The sequence below is a fragment of the Chaetodon auriga genome, chromosome 14 (assembly GCF_051107435.1).
Source record: "Chaetodon auriga isolate fChaAug3 chromosome 14, fChaAug3.hap1, whole genome shotgun sequence".
NCBI classification, from domain to species: domain Eukaryota; kingdom Metazoa; phylum Chordata; class Actinopteri; order Chaetodontiformes; family Chaetodontidae; genus Chaetodon; species Chaetodon auriga.
Genome location: NC_135087.1, coordinates 10367501 through 10386159, shown reverse-complemented (window position 1 = coordinate 10386159; position 18659 = coordinate 10367501). Strand labels below are relative to the sequence as shown.

General features: G+C 45.1%; 2 protein-coding genes across 10 annotated transcripts in view; both read right to left on the bottom strand.

Annotated features, from left to right (window-relative positions):
• The window catches only part of qkia (QKI, KH domain containing, RNA binding a), a 75090-nt gene extending 66672 nt beyond the window's left edge, over nucleotides 1-8418 (bottom strand). For all 9 annotated transcript variants that reach the window (XM_076749409.1, XM_076749405.1, XM_076749410.1 and 6 more), the window contains exon 1: nucleotides 7966-8418. In XM_076749409.1, coding sequence (XP_076605524.1) covers nucleotides 7966-8110 — 145 coding nt within the window. In that variant the 5' untranslated portion in view covers nucleotides 8111-8418. The remainder of the gene's footprint in view (nucleotides 1-7965) is intronic.
• Nucleotides 8419-18301: 9883 nt separating this feature from the next.
• The window catches only part of pacrg (PARK2 co-regulated), a 124504-nt gene continuing 124146 nt past the window's right edge, over nucleotides 18302-18659 (bottom strand). The window contains exon 5 of the mRNA XM_076749137.1: nucleotides 18302-18659. This exon is cut by the window's right edge and continues 731 nt beyond it. The gene's annotated coding sequence lies outside the window, so the exon portion shown is untranslated.

Genomic DNA, 18659 nt, shown 5'->3' with positions numbered 1-18659 from the left:
AACTACAAACAAAACATAGTTGGCAAACTGAAGGGTTATTGTGAAAGTAGCCTTTTCCACATCATTTCTTCAACCCAAAAAAAGGTCTAAATGCTAAGGCAATATCACAGTTTCTCTCATGAACACTGGACACTGGAAAGCTTACAGATGTATCAATTAATGTAACAGTGTAGAAAAACTACAGCCAAGTAAAAGTTCAGTTTAAATCCAGATTAAAGCAAATGGGGAAGAAACCTTGAGTGCACAATACAAGGAAAGAAACCCCATTTAACAAAATATGTATTCGCTTTTTAGCTATTAATGGTTAACCTGAAATTTGGTGGTGCTTCCCACTGTGTTTTGCATAACATCAACAAAGCAGAAAAGAGCAACAGAAGATTTTGACATGTGAGGACAAAAACTGTATTGACGCTGTAGAGACCCAGACATGGAGCAGAGACTGGTAAAGGAGTTCCCAGTGCTTCATATTTGATGGCAGAATTCTACAGAAGATCCTCACTGCCTCTTGCCACCTTTCTATGGCCCTGAGGGAAGGTTATGGCAGCACCACCTGCTCTTGCCAAGCTTCACAGAAAGAACACAGGCTGCTGAGGGACAGGTAAATTATTCATCTTTGATTTATCGGCCAGCCTGAAACTATTGAAACCAAGGCAAAGACAGCAAACCACAGGCCAACAGATCCACTGGCGAATTTTGCAAGAGGATGGGGTGAGTGAACGTGGAGTAGGGTTTGGACGAGGGTGACGTAAGAATCAGAGAGCGAGTGAGTGTGTCAGAACATTAGAAGGTTTAAGAAAACATTTTTGGTTACTTATCACTTACTATTACTAAGCAGAATGGAGCTTGCTACTGCCAGCCGTGAAGCAAAAACTCAAATTAGAGACAAATTATGCATTCAACACTTGCAGATATATAAAGTAAAGCAGTAGTTCCTATGCCGCGCGGTGGATGGCATTCACATTAAGCTGAGCTAAAACACACTGAGAGAGAGTGTGTGGGGAAAACAAACACCAGGCTGGAGGTTAAGTGCTCTGACTGTGCTCCCGGTAAAATTCCTGAGCTCGCTGCCAACGCTCCGTTGCTATTCCTCCTCTGAAAGGAGAGAGAAAATGAATGCAGAGGGGCAGACGAGTTAGACACGAACAGAGTGAGCATTCAGCTCATTTTTTCACCTCTTTTCTACACCAAAAATGGTGACGGGAACAGGAAACCGTGACAAATGTTGCTGGTATGACTCCTGAAAAACCTAATTGTTACACACTCTATCTGTTGTGACAGTCGAGACTTATAAACAAAGACATAAAAAAGTAAGAGCAAGGCAATAAGGGGGAGTACTATGAGCGAGGGTGGTGGGAGAGCTATTTGAAAAACTCCAAGAATGTAACAGGGTGGGACCCATACATACATGCAAGCTGAGGAATATACTGAGAAATATTATGTGCCTTACGTATCCACACAAAAGTGCGGAGGAGGGATAAGAGCGATGATTCATGATGTAATATAAATTAGTCAAAAGAAAGCTGAGAGACAGACACACCTCTGTGGGAGAGGGCAAAAGAAGAGCAGGCTTCTCTTGTCACCACAGCAAGAAAACAGCCCCCCCCTCCTTCTCTCCGTCTGTCTGAAGGAAAAACAAACCACTGACTCGCCTTCCCCATAGTCCTTTCCTGTCTGAAACGGGCGTTACTTCCCGTAGATGTTTTTGCATGAGAAACAAAATATGAAAAAAAGAAATGGTAAAAGCCAACATGTCTAGGTTCAAGGGTAATGAGAGGAGCAACGGTGTTAGAAAAAGGAATAAAAAGGCCAACTTAATAAACAGCACTGTGTCAGGGAGCTGCTGTGACATAATTATTACAACACACTCTAATTCATCTTCTTCTTTTAACACTGCTCGTCATCATCTTGTACACACACACAAACACACAGAACCCTGACTCTCGCTTTGACAGAAAGCACACATTTAAACCCCTTCAGTAAAATTCTCTGTGCATCTGCCATCTTATTCACTGCTGATTTTAACGTGATCGCTCTGCTTTAAGGGTTGAGGAATAACAGAGAGATAAACTGCCCCAAGCAATGTGTTGTCTAACAGCCAGCACTATAGAAGGGAATGCTTAGTTTTGGCGACAGCAAGCCTGATAGTCAGCCAGGCAGTCAGGGTAGGGCACGGAGACAGGAGGCCAGGCAGAGGCAGCAGTGATAAGGAGGCCCCAGCACTCACGGGATTGAGGCCTGAGATAAGAGCCGGGAGCTGTCGTTCGATGACTTTATCATACAGCACCCGCTGGGGGGTGGCATTGCTGGGGCTGGAGTGGGGCCAGGGGAGCAAGACAGGTCTGGGGTTGGAGTTAGAACACGGACTGAAGCTCATGCAGGCACTGTGGTGGGGCTACTGGACTGGAAGGCTGCAATGCAGAGGCCTGTCAGAGAGAAGACAGGCAAGGCAAGGCTGGGTCCTGCCATAACCCCTACACCTCACCCTGTCAAACTTATGCCACCACCTAATTCATTACCAGGGAATAGTTACTGAGAAACAGGGACCGTATGAGGACAAGAGACAGAGCGAGAACAACAGCACAAAGCCTCCAATTCTGCTTTCTCACTGGTGGCGACGGCTCAGTAAACCAGCTCACAGAATGGCTTGCGGTTAATTAAATTCCAGCTTATAAGTGGTGCTTTGGGAGAGAATGTGGGGAGAAGAGAAAGGGTTGGGGTGTGGGGGGATATAACAGGTTTCTGCTTGCGACAACAGTCCTGGCCTAACACCTCCAATTCTCTCTACCTGTCAGTCTCTATCTGTGCTCTCTAACGGCTCTATGCTTTATCTTACTTTGCAAGCGGTGCTCAATCTTGTTAGCGGCTAAATTGATTGCATGTCAGAGGTTAGTGCAGGTCTAGTCGTGTGCTGAGGAACGCCAAGGGTCAACCTACAGCGGAAGAGTACGGTGTTGCAACAGCCAGACAAAGAAAAAAGGGGGAGAGCCATGTAGAAAGACTGACAGAAATATGGGACATCAGGTAGAAAACTAAACACATTCTCCCATTTTTCAAAATCTGTTCTCCAAACAGCTGTTCCCAAAGGACCGGTTCCCTATGCAGGCACAACAGTGGGCAGCAGACAGTTTGTCCTCCGAACGCTGACAGCTCTCCCGGGAAGGTCCTGTTAAATCACGACACACAGAGACAAACAAGCAGACACTAAACTGTATATGCAAAGGGGGATACTGTAGTCAGGAACAAGCGGCACGATGCACCGCACGGCTCCACCGCACAGTGTGCAATGGAGCAACGGACCATTTAATCTATTATACAAACAAAGCTCAAAAATGTGCACGTAAGGAAAGGTAAAGGAGGTCGGAATTAATATTATCAACCAATCTGACTATTCTGTTCCCCATAGAAGCACACTTTCATGGCAACAATAAATAAATAAATGAATATATAAAAATAAAAATCCTTCCTTTCTTTTATTCTATTCACTGGTGCTTCACAACAGCTCCTGCGCCTCACTACTAGGTTACATCTCTGGATGTTATATGAACTGTCTCCTCCTGCCAAGAGAAAATATAGCAATTTGAAGCAGCTTGTTGGCTGGCAGATCGTAAAGAGAAATAAAAAAAACTCCATAGCAGGTGTCAACTCAGGGAGATGAACAACTGCAACGCAAGGGGATTTCAAAAGGGGGCTGTCACTTGGCCAGAGTGACCTTGAGGGACTACACACATATTGGGAGTGAAACGGGGACGTCCACGCCACTAAAGCAGGGTGGGGGCCGTCGTCACACTCTAGGGTGGTGTCAGCTTTCTTCCGCCGTGGAAACAGCTGTGCAGACACGCACAAAACGTTGGGTGGGTGAGGGAGACATACGCAGCTGTCGGAAGGGTATACTCTTGAGAGGTGGACAATTTGGGAGAGTTTTAAGTGCTCAACTGTAACTGGCTAGATATTTGTGCTTATTGGTGCACTAAACTTTGACAGCGGAAGGAACTTCAGATGTTCAGTCAGCTTTAAGCTTATTAACGTTACTTTTTCAGAATAGAGGCGCTCTTATTGTGATTCTATCAATAACACACAAGAAGTTTCCTGACAGCTGAAGTGTTGTTGACAGATTAGGACAGTCCGTAACTTTCCCCTTTTCATACTTTTCACTTTTTGATGTCCCTTGTGCATCAATAGCTTTTCTTTCTTTTTTTTTTTTTAATTTATGTAGCACCTTTTCTCTCCCCTTGTGACCTTGACAAGACACCCATTTTCAACAAGACAGAACTGACTGAGAGCTCTCCTATATCCACAACAGACTGTGTAGAAAACTACGCACACACCACACAAAATAACACTTTAGATCAAAAGTAATTCACACCACAAAACCACAAGTTAAAGATTCCCTTCTGGAGTCTATGGTGTCTGCAGTCGAGTGTTATGTCTAGCTTTACTGCTGGCAAAGATCACAGTCACAAAAAAATGCTTCATTCATCGTCAAAAAAAATTCTTCAAAATTCATCAAAAGTATCAATCTCTCTTATCATTAAGTAATTTAAAAAAATGATCATCTTTTCTGAGCTTCTGGAATTACAGCAATCTGAAAGCATGGGCCACTTAATGCAACACAATAGAAATAAGCCATACTAAACATCAATTTTAAGAGTACAGGGCCAGAGGAAAGGGTTATTCCTCTGTTGCTGTTTTTTTTCCTCTCTTTTTTATAGTAAAACTGCAAAGACTGGATTGTGCATTTGGTTTTATCCTGGGTGGGGCCAGTTAACACCAGTACGGGACAGGGAGTGGGAGGAGGCCGGCCTCAAATATCACATATGTGCTTCAGCCCCATCCAAAGGGGAAAGGAAAGCAAACAGCCCTAACAGGGGCCAGACACTCAGACAGGCCTGCTCTGCACTGGGGTGGCTTTCATCACACACACACGCAATTTCTGGCGGCGGGGTAAAGTTTGGGCCGGTGCTGTGGAAACCCTTGTAAACCTCAGACTTGTGAGGTTTTAGAGGAGCGAGACTGAAGCTCGGGATTCGCGTGCGTCCCAGCCATGAATTCTTCAACACCAGAGGAGGGAATGTTGTATCCGTTTTCTATCTGACAGGCATAGAAGCGGCGGACCAGTTCCGCGTTACAGGAGTGGTTTCTGAACTGCCAACAACAAACCTATTCCTCCAAAGCCACAAAACCATATGGTGCAAGATATCAAACGATATATTGGGAAAGCTTTTTTTTTTTAAAGACAGAATGATGAGCAAATCAGATCCGCCGTTTTACTTCTGACATCAGCTGAATGTCTTTCACTTTATTTGCAGGCAAATGAAGCAAAACATAAATCTGTACACGTAAATCCCCACAGGACAAAATTAGGATTTACAGTACTTACGCTGTGCCTATACATGTCTTTGAATGTCCTTACAAGCACTTGCTGCTTGTGTCACATTCAGCACTCAGCAGCTCTGCACAGTGCAATCTCTTCCCTCTCCTACTCTTTAGTCCCACATTTAGTGCACAGCTTTGGTGGTTAATATAGCAGGTAACAAAAACAAAATGCAAAGAAAGGCAAAAGTCAAGCACAAAACTGAAAGTACTTTAATAGCTCATCTATGTGCGAAACGTTCCCTCTGAACACCTGAGGATTGAGGAAGAGAAACAAACTTTTCACATTTTTAACATCAGAGCCAAGTCTTGTGATTTTCCTGGGTTTACAGTCCATCTAAAAAAAACAATCCAAAACGCGGCTGTTTAGGTTAATCTAGGTCGCAAAAGAATTTTACTTGGTCAGTTCCACAAAATAAAAGACAACAAGCAGATGTATCACATGTTAGGTTAAAAAACTCACTGTTGACCACACAGAAGCTAAAAACTGTTCCCTGCTTGCAGTTGATTAGCTCACACAGTGTGCCAACAGCAGCACGGCTGAGTCGATGGGAGCACGGCACAAAGACTGTGTGCACGATCGCTTTTCTTTACTCTTCAGATGACTGTTCGGGTCTACGACTACGTGGGCTGGGAAACAGCAAAGGGGAGCCGGGATGAAAAAGAAAACGGGTCTGCTTCCTGACTCACCCCACAATGAAAACATCACACTCATCATTCCCAAATGAGTCCAAAAAAACCAATTGATTTTTCTGGAATTAAAAAAATCCTCTGTAATGCCTCTTTTGTAAGGCATTTATGCAGTGTGGAGGGTAATCATTTAAAGAAAATAATGCCAGTAAAAGCAAATAATTGGTGCTTTTAGTGCTCTGGTTGCAAAGATGTGGGGGAAACTGCTATCATCACATGCTGGAGAACGCGTGATTCACATAGTGTTGTGATTTTTTTGATTAACTGCCTACATGTCTGCAGGGCTCAACCTGACACTTACAGCCAATTTCTCAAAATTGCTGAAGACATTCATACATGTCTGCTGCATTCAACCGGCACATTAGAGGGTCCTTACTCTACTTTTATTTTACGTTGTATACATATTTCTTGAGACTGTTGTAATTGTCAAGCGGGATAGGCAACAAATAGTCAACTTTATGCCTGAGCTGTCTTGTTTATCTCCCATCAAGCAAGCAAGAAATTCTTTGCAGACCGGTTTAGCAACTACACAACCCACTCATCCAGACATTCAACCGAAACTATGAGGTATGCGCTGCCCTCCAGTTCCCATGTCGTCTATGAGGGACTCACCCGTTTATGAAGTGGTCTGAACGCCTGTCATTATTTTTATTCATCTAAGTGTCATGGTGTCCAGCCCGACACTACACACAGCATGGGGACAGCCTGCTAGGGGGCTGTGGCGCTCTCTAGTGTCCCCAGCTCAGTTACATAAAGCATAGGTCCAACCTTCCGCTTAGACCAGCTCATGTTATTGATACCATCAACACAAACGGAGAATGTGCCTTGTTTATGAGCGCCGCAGCTTGTGCCGAAATCAAAGCCATGAAAATACACGTAGACAGACGAATCCCGTCCGGACGGCGCCGCCGACAAAAGGCGACGCAATTTTGGTGGAGCACGCTTGAATGGCAAAAAAAACACGACGACTGCTGCAGCAGCAGCGAGGAAAGGAAGGAAATATAGCCGAGAGAAGCCCTCGCTTGAGGACAAATATTGTAGTAGCCGAGTGAAGGGAGACAAACAAAAACGGCGTCCCTTTTAATAAAAAGTTAGACGGCTGAAATCATCTTGCGCTCCCCCTCCCAGCAGAAACTCGCTGGCCATTGTTTGGGCAACAAGCAGACACATTCCACCGTGCTTTTAAGCTCGGCCGCTGGGCAACAACTAACCCAGCCCCTTGAAGCACAAATAAGAAAAAAGAGAGTCAACTTTTGCGAACACTTCCTTAACATTTGTGTGAAACGCCACAGCGGCTGGTTAAGTCTCCATTTGAAGACGTAGCTGAGTTAACGCCGTGGCTCTGATTCCTGAAGAGTTCAACGGAACGCAGACACCCAGGCTCGCTAGCTTAAAATGTGGCTAACCCAAGCTAAACTGCCGTGGAACATGTGGAATCAGGGCCCGTCTAAATTGAGAGATTCGCGTTCGATAAACCATAAATGTGCTTCAAAACTTCTCCGTGGACGATTTTTGTGAAAAGGTTGACAGTGATACACAGTTCTGCATTGACAAGTGAGAGAGAGAAAGTTTTCGTCTTGTCGCCACAAAGTCAGGAGTGCAGCAACAAACTCCGTGGAAGCCTAACGTTAGCAACGCAACTCTCAAACCCACAGCTCGCCGTCTTCTCGGGTTAAATAAACTCGCTCGGGATACTGCTGGATTTCTTCTACGGGATGCGAGGCATTGCTCGGGTGAAGTTGCGAGTGTTAGTATGCCTGCCACGGTAAGCGATATCGGTGTATCCGATGCTAGAACGTTATGCAGCAGGGGCGCCCAGCGAAGCCGTGTCGAGACCGGACTGCGCCGTGGTCACGCTTGCCCCCCTCCCCGGCGTCTCCCCCATCGCTCCAGACTGCCACTTACCTTCATCGAGAAGCCTTTCCAGGTGTGTGAAGATGCCGCAGAGATTTGGCAAACTGGTCATGAGCTTCTTCTCGTTTAATAATTGCATCAAATAGTCGGGACTCGGCCTCGGTCGCTCCTTCACTTCGACCTCTCCGACCATCATCTTTGCGGCGAGAGCGGAGAACAAACCACCGCGAAACACAGAATCCTCTTTTAGGAAAAGGAGAAAAAAAAACGAAAAAGAAAAAAAAAACTTGCGGCTCCAATCCCTCGCTTCCCTCCTCCTTGTGATGAGAAGACTCTATAAACCCCCCTAAAAATTCAGGTTTGGTTTGTTCTTGCTGTTTGAGTGGAGAGGGGGCAAAAAAAGAAACCGTTATCTTCCTTCCAGAGACTCGTGCGCCGTACTCTCCTCTACGCTGTGTGCGCTCGGGGACGTTCGATTCCACCACTGTAGGCGCGAGAGACTGTTCCACCGGAAAGGCTCCGTCCTCCTCAACGACTATTGGCCAGCAGGGCTTTCAGGGGACTAATGTGAGACCCAATGAGCGCTCACACCCGAGCCAGGAGGGGAGGGTGGAGTGGTTAATGGAATGACGGACAGATTCTCGGGCCAATGGTGTGGAGTGCGCAGGAATGCAAATCCTGCCCCTAAAGTGTTGTCAACACAGAATGGCACACATGTACTTCTTTCTCTCTTTTCTCACTAATAGCGACATTATAGCAGTAACACATTTTCAGACTCCAAGTCTTTCTGCTCCATAATATGTGTTTGCTTTAAAAGGAGTCCTCGTTTTGTGAGATTTCCAATTCCAGCTGCTTTTATGTTGCTTTCTTTTCCACTCTAGATTGTACACAAAGTGTAGCATAGCCTACTGAAAGGGTTAAGAATGATGTAGAAGGGTTACACATTATATAGTAGGCCTAATTAGAAAGTGTGAAGGAAAATGAAGGCCTCTATTGCACAAGATCATCGGCACAGCCCTTCATTCAAGTGAGCACGACAGCTGCATTTGTCACATAGATTTTACAAGGACTGCTGTAATTATATGGTTTAGCAATGACGTAAATAGGTCTACTAATATGGTATGGACTAGTGATCTGGTTTGAATAGTCACAGGAGGGATGAATGTGTTCAGTCTCCCACTCCATACACAGAATTTGTGTGACAGAGGTAGTAGGCCTCTACTCGCCAAGGCCGAATCACGCTGATTTCATGTGCTTCACCTTGGGGCGCTGAAATATGGAAAAAAAAAAAAGATTAACCTGCGCGGTTTATATCCTACAAGACGCCGTTTGTTACTCAAGACTTGTACATCTTGTTATCCGTCTTGGGACCGATTGATCAGCTTTCCAGTAATCAATAGAGCCTTTTCATTGTCCTGTCCTTGGGAGGACCTTTCTACATATCCTCTGAAGATTAACATCCCTGATCAATGGAACACACACCAACCAGCTACCTCTGGTTTCTCATATCCTGCTTAGCGCGAAAATAAACCACAACTGGTCCGGTTTGATTTTAACAGCTGTTGGCTGAGAGGGGCCCGGCTAAATCTGAGCCCTGACCTTGGCCTCATTCAATTTGTCTGCTTACTGCTCACCCACTCATGTCTTTGTAAAAGTAGTCCCCATGCTGGGTGCATGAATGCTCAAACAGCTGCACTATGATCTTCTGGCTGCAGTTTGTCAGCACTGTGTTGATACAGAGGAAAGTAAATTAAGTCCAAACTCTGAGCACTGGTGTAGCATGTCCAGTAAATTGATTAAACAAAACTAACTAGATCTGGCGATGTCAAGTTAAATTAGACTGTCTCTGTATCATTAACTCATGAGACATAACACTATAAACCTGCTTACACACACACACAAATATCACACATATCCCCACAAAAAATATTTGCAATCAGTCCTACAGCCCCAGATAACAGCATCTGGGAGTGCAGCAGGCGACAGGAGCATCCACATCAAAGCAGGAAGACAGATACAGTTGCCTTAACAACCAGTGCAACACATCTACTGGATCCTGCTTCTCTGCCCCTCAGCCAGCATCTACACAGTATGCTACAGCATGTTATTTCTATAATTATTGTTGAGCTCCAGTCTGAGTCTAAAACAAACCAAGGCTGGTGCAGATGAGACAAACAAATGTTCAAAAATGAAGCTGTTAATCTTGAAAGATTTTACGTCGGCCTCTGCAGGTCTGATAAATCTGATTATATTTATCACTGGAGCCGGGATAGGCTGCAGAAACACTGGTATCAAGACAAGGATGCAGCATTGGAATCAGTTTACTGATATATTTAAGATGTGATCACTCATTAACAATTGAGCAGAAGTCATCGCTGCTTTGATTTCTTTGGACGTTTTTTTCATTATTGGACCGAACTGCTAATACCTTAAGTGCCCATTGTCTCCTGGAGTGTCTGATATTTACCATATTTGATCATCACAGTTTCAGCTGGTGACCACAGGAAAACTCACTAAGGTTTTCGGATAATGGCTTGTCATTTGCACCTCCACCAATTACACAGGACATGCAGTTTTGGTGCTGTCATCCAAATGGTCTGCAGTATCAGCGTGCTATCTTAAAACCACAATGATAAAACCATCCCTTGAAGTCAAACACTGATAAGCGATTTTGGCGGATAAGAGCGCGTAGATAGGCAGAAGGAACGAGAAACCCCATTTTTCATGTGACTTGCAGATAGCTAAATTGTTCATGGTTTTGACTTTATGTTTCTCTTTTATTTCCGCCCTTAATCTTTTGAATATAAGAGATGGAAAAAGTCACAGACTTCTTGCATCAAAAAGAATCTGGCATTTATTCTGAGCTTTGAAAATGGGTTTAGTTCTTATCTCAACGGTGTGCATGGTAATTTGCACCTTGCCTAGCGCTCATTCTTTTGACTTCGGTCACAAACGGCTTGTGTGCGTGTGCATGTGCTGATTTTTTGTGTGAAATAGAAACACCGATTTAGAGGAAAAGAGTGAGACACGGCGACAGACAGGCAGAACATACCTAAATTTGTGTGTGAGCCTGCGCATGCTTGTGTCTTCTGACAGCCCGAGAGTAAACAGAAACGATATTAATCCCCCCTTTTGCTCCCCCTGCCCTTGTGTTTTCGTCATTTTTAATAACACGGTTTCTATTCAACAATTAATCCAATTAACAAGGATCCAGATAATTAATGAACATGCGTTTAGCTCCTTTTGAAGAGAGGCTGTTAGCTCACTCACAATGAGCTTGGAGAGCGCCCTGGGTTTTCGACTGAAAGTATGCTGACAGAGACAATGGGGCCCTCGCTATGGGGCCCCTGAGCTGGTTGTAGCCTGCCTCGGGGGCCACAGCCGCAGGAAAGTGAGTGGGAGACGGTGACTCTGTCGAGGCAAGGCTGTCTGCGATAAGGGTTGTAGCTCTGGAGGAGGCAAAAAGAGGCCCACAGGCTCTGATAACACGCATACATACATACAAAACAACATCTTTCCTTTTTTCTTTTGACTTACTCGTTTGGGGACTGTGGGGAAAAAGTGCTGGCAGAATCTGGGTCATTTACATTTTGAGGAAGGTGTGAGCACAGCGCAACAGAAATAAATGTCCTTCTAGCAACCACAGCATATACAGAGAAATACATTATGCACCTATTATTCATTTTAACTCGTATCATAAGCATGACGTGACAAATGCCTCAGTCGTGCTCGTGCGTTCATGCGCTGTTGCACTCGTACTTGTTTGAGCGTGCTCGTATTGAAATCCGTGTGTGCATTCGTTATTGTCAGTGACTGAAGATTATTTGTCTTGAAATCACCCGAAGTGCGAACTGTGGACAATATGGATTAAGAGGACCGATGTGTAAGTAAAAGTGATGGCGGGACGTGTTGGGATGACATGAAATCAACCATTTCCCTCTGTTGTTTCACTGAAGCGGCGCTGTAGATTAAATCTGTAAAAATCAGTGAGTTTAAGGGCCTCTATATCTCTTTGCGAGCACCCATTTTAAATGTCAATATAGCGATCACGCATTACAGTTGCTACCATTTAACTCTATCAATGTTTATTCTGACGACTTTGCGATCATAAAATTCAGCAATTACACAAAGTCCCAGTGCAGCAGCGAAGGAATTACTGTTCACTGTGGCTAACAGGTAGCATTTATGAGCCGTGATCAAATCACTGTTTTATGCTCGTTCAGTTGTCTGACAACACCCAGCAGAAAACTATGGAAATGAGACTAAACTGTAAGTTTAGCTGCGTTAAAACACATTATAGGTGATCAAGGAGAGCAGGAAGTGATAGAACTGAGACTTAGGAGTTTTAGTGTGGATGGAGAACTCCATAATTCACATTTAGCCGACTAAGTGTGGATTTAATCTCAGTCCTGGTGTGAGTATAACTGATTCCACAGGACCAAAAAAACCCACGCTGCTCTGGGTTCCACTGCAGCTGTGAGTGAGGGGCCAGTCTGGTGTCGGGGGGTGGATAAACCTCTCGCTATCATGTTATATTTGACACCTCCCTGCTGACTGGATTACAGGGTTACAGATGGTCATGATGGATCCAAAAAGAAGCATTTTCAAATTTAGGTGCCATAGTTTAGATCTAACTTGAGCCATGCTAGTGTTAACTCCCCAGGTTTTTGGCCTATTTGTGGTTGTAGAATTAGTTGGAGATGTGAAAGGGATACGAAGTGGACTACAAAACATGTGTGCATGCCACATATAACCTTTGCGACATTTGCGCCTAGCATCCACGCCAATTCACCGTTTTTGAAACCCTAAAAAGGTGACTCATGGAAATGCTGCTGACCCCGTTTGTTAAAAACTCTGGGATTGTGTTGTAGTCTGGATGGGTGGAAACGACGACACACAGACCCTCGTTCGCTTCTTGATTGGATCTTGTCAGATGACGTGTTCTTCCCTGATTCGCCATGCCCCAATCACGTGACCCTTTTTCATAAGAAATTAAACATCTGCTCATATATATCTGCCAGCCTTGACTAGCAGTTAATTCAACATGGGTATCAAATTACAGGCGCTGCTGACTTTGTTGTCTATGCTAGCAGCTGTTGTGCAGTGAAATGCTGCTTTTTATCTACTAAAAGACACCACAAACATGCACATGGTCATGTGATATGCGTTTGAAGGCATTTTCATTTTAAGAGAGCTTTTTGAAATTAAGACGCATTAGTGTGGCCGCAGCCTGTGACGAGCTTGTTTTACTCTTTCTCTTAAGGTTATTTTTTTTTGCCTTTAATTGATAGTACAGTTGAAGAGAGACAGGAAATGGGGGAAAGAGAGAAGGTAGGAATCAAACCCTGGGGGGCTGTGGTAAGGCCTCAGTCTTAGTACACAGGGTACAGGCTCTACCAGGTGAGCTACCGGGGCGCTCCTGTTTTTATCTCTCCATCCTTCTTAAATTAGACTACACATGACAGAGTGAATACATTCACACACTACTGGACTGGAGTGTTACAGTGTGGAAATTGTAAAATCACAATTCAGTGTGAAGCTGCGTTTCCAATAACCCAGTTTACTCTCGCCACCGCAGCTATTCACCATTCTGTACTTTGTTAAAGGTCACCTTGGGTGTTGTAGTCTAGATGCTCCAGTGGTTTGGCAATCTGGTGATGGAAATGCCTGTTGGCCTGCCTGTTGTTGCCAAGACACGGGGGGGAGAGAGGGATCAGAGGGGTGGGGTGGGACAGCTGGAGCCACTTGGGAAAACATCACCTCCAAACTCCCACCTCAAACCTGCTAATCACCAATCAACAGGAGGAAATGACACACAAAATCACACGTTAGCATTTTACAGTAAAGGGCACTTAAACAGGCTGAGGATAAACAAGTTTCACCCAGTCCTCCTTCCTCCCCTTGTGGAGAACACGCTGGTGTCAATACGGCTTAAAGAAGTCCTGCCGATGCTACATCTGTCCCCGCCAATTGTTAACAGTGTGGATCCATTCCTGCTCCTACTGTGGATGCCCGTATTTGTTTACTTGCTCGTTCGCCTGTTTGTGCACGCCTGCCAGCCCGTAGCAGGGAAAGAAATGAGTGTTTGTGAGTGATAAGACCTGTCGTAGAGGAAGAGGAGGACGAAGAACAGAGGAAGTGAGAGAAGGAGAGTGACGGAGAGAATCCTCATTGATCACATCTGTCCAGAGAAGGATTGATCCTGTGCCGTGGTCGACTCTGGGATCCAAACACACGCGCACAGAATCACAGATACGAGAATTGCTCGCAAACCTAAACAGTAAATCAGGATGTGAGATTTTAGCAGACTTTATTAATATTGAAGGGGAGTTTTACAGAGGACTGCACAAGGAAAACAGGATATGATCTCCTCTTTCAAAGTGTTTACATTATTCCTCCACTCTTGAATTAAGCCTGTGAGACACCTGGCATATGGAGAGGCAGATAGATAAATCTCCATTGTGCTGTCCTGTCTCGCACATGCTCAGTAGCTCCATGGATGAACGTGGAGTCCGCCAGGCAGACGTGAACAAGACGAATCATTCCCAGGAGGGCATTTATTTCTGTTGCACAGCACAATCCCCTCATTGCTGGTCCTAACAATCTGCCTTTTGAGACTATAACATTGGAATAAAAGAGACAGCTCAGCAGAAGAAGGGACAAGAGGGAAAGAGGGAAGGAAGTGATAAACAGGAAGACGGATGAAGACTTCCTGAATGCTAAATAAATCCTCCACAGGGTTCCAACATGCGAAGCCCAACTTTAATCATACTAAGTGAGTGAGCGAGAATTATTTGATTTTCAGCGCACAAATCAGGGCATTCACATTCAGCTTGTTTGTCCAGATAAGGGAGCGTGGCGATGCAGTTAAGTGCCAGTTGTCACCTCGATTCTCGTCTGTTTTTCACTTTTGGGAGAAAAACAGATAACCAAGGGAAGTCTGTAGCCCCCTCTCCATCCACTCCTCCTTCCCGTCTCTGGTCTCTTATTCCTCTCTCTGCAGCTGACTGCTCCTAAATCTCAGGTCTGGCCAGAGCTAGACAGCTCTCTCTACCAGGTGACACAACATTCCACTTCCCTCCATCCATCCATCTCGACGCGGCCCACACAGCCTCTCCTTCCCTTCATTTCTCTCACCGCTGGATTCATCTTGGACCGGCGGTCTGTCTCGGAGCTCGGGCGCGATGCATCTCCCCGTCTTCGTCTTTATTCAACACGTTCTCTCTCAAACACACAAACACACACCATAAACATTTTCACGCTGCCTTTCCTCTTCCATAATTGTCTTTTTCCTCCTTCCTCAGTCTTCGCCGTTTCTCTACTTTTCTCAATCTCTTTTTTCCCCTCTGTCAACAGAACGCTATCGGCGTGTTTGTGTAGCTTTTGTTGCACAGCTCACCGCAATACAAAAGCCTTTGTTGGCCTGCCACCACTGTGATGTGGTGAGACGGAGATGCACAAGGACAAACTTGAGCTCCGTGGAGCCAGCTTTCAGGAAGTCACTGTTCATTCTGAGATAACGGCTCAACCTGAACGCTGGAGTAGTTGGCGGGGAGTGAGCCAGAAACGCATGTAAACACTTGTCTGCATGGTCGACTGTGTTGATCTGTGAGGCTCTATGAATTCTGTGTATAAATGGTCCCATGTCAGTGCAATGCTGAGTGTTTCCATCAGGGAAATGGCTTGCATGTGTTCCTCAGTGGGAGTTATTGCTGGCTGCGGGGCAGTGGCAACTGCTGCAAGGGGCTGAGCTAGCTGGGCTAATAATAACCCCGAGAGCTGAGTGAGCGCCGATGGGCCCCACATCGTCTAGGTATGACCCCTGGAGTCCAGTTGCAGTGTAGAGTGAGGGTTAGGCTAGGTCGTGGATTAGAGAATGCTGTTCCACTCCTGCAAGGACAAAGGCAGGTGTGCAGGAAGGCTACACACTCACTGGTTAACGGTGGGGTTTAACAACCTGAATGCACTTTGGGAAACCTGTGAAAAAGTGGTTGTTAACCACGTGGTACATAAAGTGTTTTGTTCAAATCCAGTTAGCAGTGAGTGTTATACTAAAAATACATTGGAACACACACATGCACATAGGAGCAGCGAAACTAGTAGTAGAAACACAATCAGCAAGTTCTCTAGCTTGAATTCTGAGCTGAGGCATGTTTAGCAAAGGCGACAAAAAGGCCAATGGACAGCACAGCATTGTAAAATGGTTGAACAACATGTCAGATCAATGCTATCGTCCCCACGTGCCATCAGGCAGATCTTTCACAACAGACAAGAAATCCACAAAAAAAAAAAAAACCCTCGGAAATCCTCTCAACTGAAAATAATAATGTGGCTTTATCTACGACAGATACTATCTGCTGCGGGGAAGTAGAGCATGATGTTATAACCTGTGCTCTATGACTGGAGGAAATACTCTGAATGGGAAGCAATTTATTTCCTTGTGTATGTTAGGGCACCCGCAGTCACCAAATGATCAATGGCTCATTATGACGGAGGGAAAAAGGTTAGAATATGATGATTGGGACAATTTCTCCTCTATGCTGCATTTGTTTTTTTGAGGCTTTTTATTCATGTCCGAGCACAAGGCGAGAAATTCAAGCAATGTCATGCTTGGTCTTTCCAGCCTGTAGATCTGGACCAGCCAAGCGTTGATGCCTTTGATAGACCAAATAACCTCATTGGCTGCCTCCATTCCTGTTCATTTCACAGTTCACTCTATTACTTGCATGAGCAATTACAGCTTGGTAGTGTTGTTTGGTATTGTTTGCCATTATTATTATTATTATTATTATTAGTGTGTGTGTGCGTGCGTGTGTGTGTGTGTGTGCGTGTGTGTGTGTGTGTGTGCGTGCTTAGACCCATGCATATGTGTGCAGCTTGATTGGAGACCCTATTCTCCGATGTTCCTTTCCAGACTGTCACCTTTCTTAATGAGCTTCAGTGGATTCCCAAAGAGGTCGAAACGGACACCATTTAGCATTTAATGCTCGTTGGCGCCTATGATGTGACCTAATTGAGCCAAAGCAATCAGATTGCCTGGTCCTTTAAATGCGAGGAAGTGAAGTGGACTCTGGGCAATTTCTGTATATTATGGCTTTTATGACATTCAACGCTCGCTCGAAGCGAAAGGCTATGATTAACAGATGGAGGGCTGTGAGCAAAATTTATGGCCAATCCTGCTCAGAAAAACAATATTTGAAGCACTCCATGACCAAAAAAATCTGAACAAAAATGTCCACCATGTTTCACTTTGTCTGCTTTTTCTCTCGTCTTACTTCCTTAGCCGGCTTCCTCTGCTAGCCCGTGGCTCAGTAAAATTGGACAGGTGAAGCGGGACAGCAGGGCGTCACTGATACAGTTCGACAAAACCGCAGGCTGTCGAGAGTTCGATCAGCTCATCAAGTGCGACCAGAGAAACTGTACCTCGCCTTTAAAAGAAGTTCATGTGCCTGCGCTGTCGCTGTATTTGTTTTATTATGCAGCTGCACTTATTAAGATGAAATATGTGTTTTGTGCTGAAAGGGGACCACACTACATCTCTTTTTGTCTTTCACTGCACAGATCAAGCAGCAGGCAGAGTGCAGCGCGGCCGGGTTCAGCAGTGTGGAACAGCTATTCAGTAACATTCTTTTCAAGATGTGCTGAGGTTGAAATATGAGCATTATGAACCTGTCTGCTAGTTGAGAATAGATTCCTCCGCAGGCCTGTAAAGCTGCTTTTGCCAGAGACATGACTTACAATAAGAGACGGTGCAAGTGTCCTTGTGAGTGTCAGAAATCAATTACGCTATGTTTCCCCTGTGGGTCTCAGGGTTGTATATGTATATGCGAGAGTGTGTGTCTGTGTGTGTGTGGGGGAAATACGGCTGCTAAACCCTCCATTGTGTCTGGGATGAAGTTTCCGATGTGACTTTAATGCAGCAGAGACCTCTTTCAATCAGCACCAGTGTGAGAACACAAAGTTGGGAACTGTCTCGTCTGGATACACAAAATCACGTATGCTGTCATGCACAAAAAAAAAAACAGTCACAAACAAGCCCATGTGCACACCAAGACGCACACCCAAAACACTAAGATGGCTGTGGGGTATTCGAGTTCAAAGGATGCTAACCAAACATGTGTGTGAGTGTGTGTTTGTCTGGAGGAATGCTGTCGGCCGTCATTCCTATGCGACGTTCCCTGCATGTTTAGACAGGCTCTGTCTCCAGCTGGGTTTGTGACAGAATGGGTACAGTGGTTCAATACACTACAAAACAGCACTGCAGCTGTGAACAGAAGCAGTTCCAGAGCAGGACAAAACACAGTGCAGATGTACAACGTGGACATTACGGGCTGACACAGGAAAGACGGGCCTGCATCGCTGCAATCTCAGTGAACTCCCCTTAAGCTGCATGAGCACCTTTTTAATTAAAAACCTCACAGTGAGGAGATAACAGCTTTCAGATGTTTACGGGCTCAGCACAGGAAAACAAAATACTCAATACAGATTATATTCCAAAATATCATGTATGATCCAAGCGGCGCTCTGGAAAAAGTGTTTTTTTGGGTTCTGCTCACACTCTGCAGGTGTGAAAGGTGGCTGTGAGAAACAGAAAGTGCTGCCGGAGTAGAAGTTTCTGTGGACCTGTTGAGGCTTTTTCCAGCCTTAAAGTCTTGTCACCATGCAGCAGAATGTGCTGTAGCTGGCATGAATGGAAGCCGGCCGCAGTTCTCCATGAAGGAGACCAAACATTCAACAAAGACCAA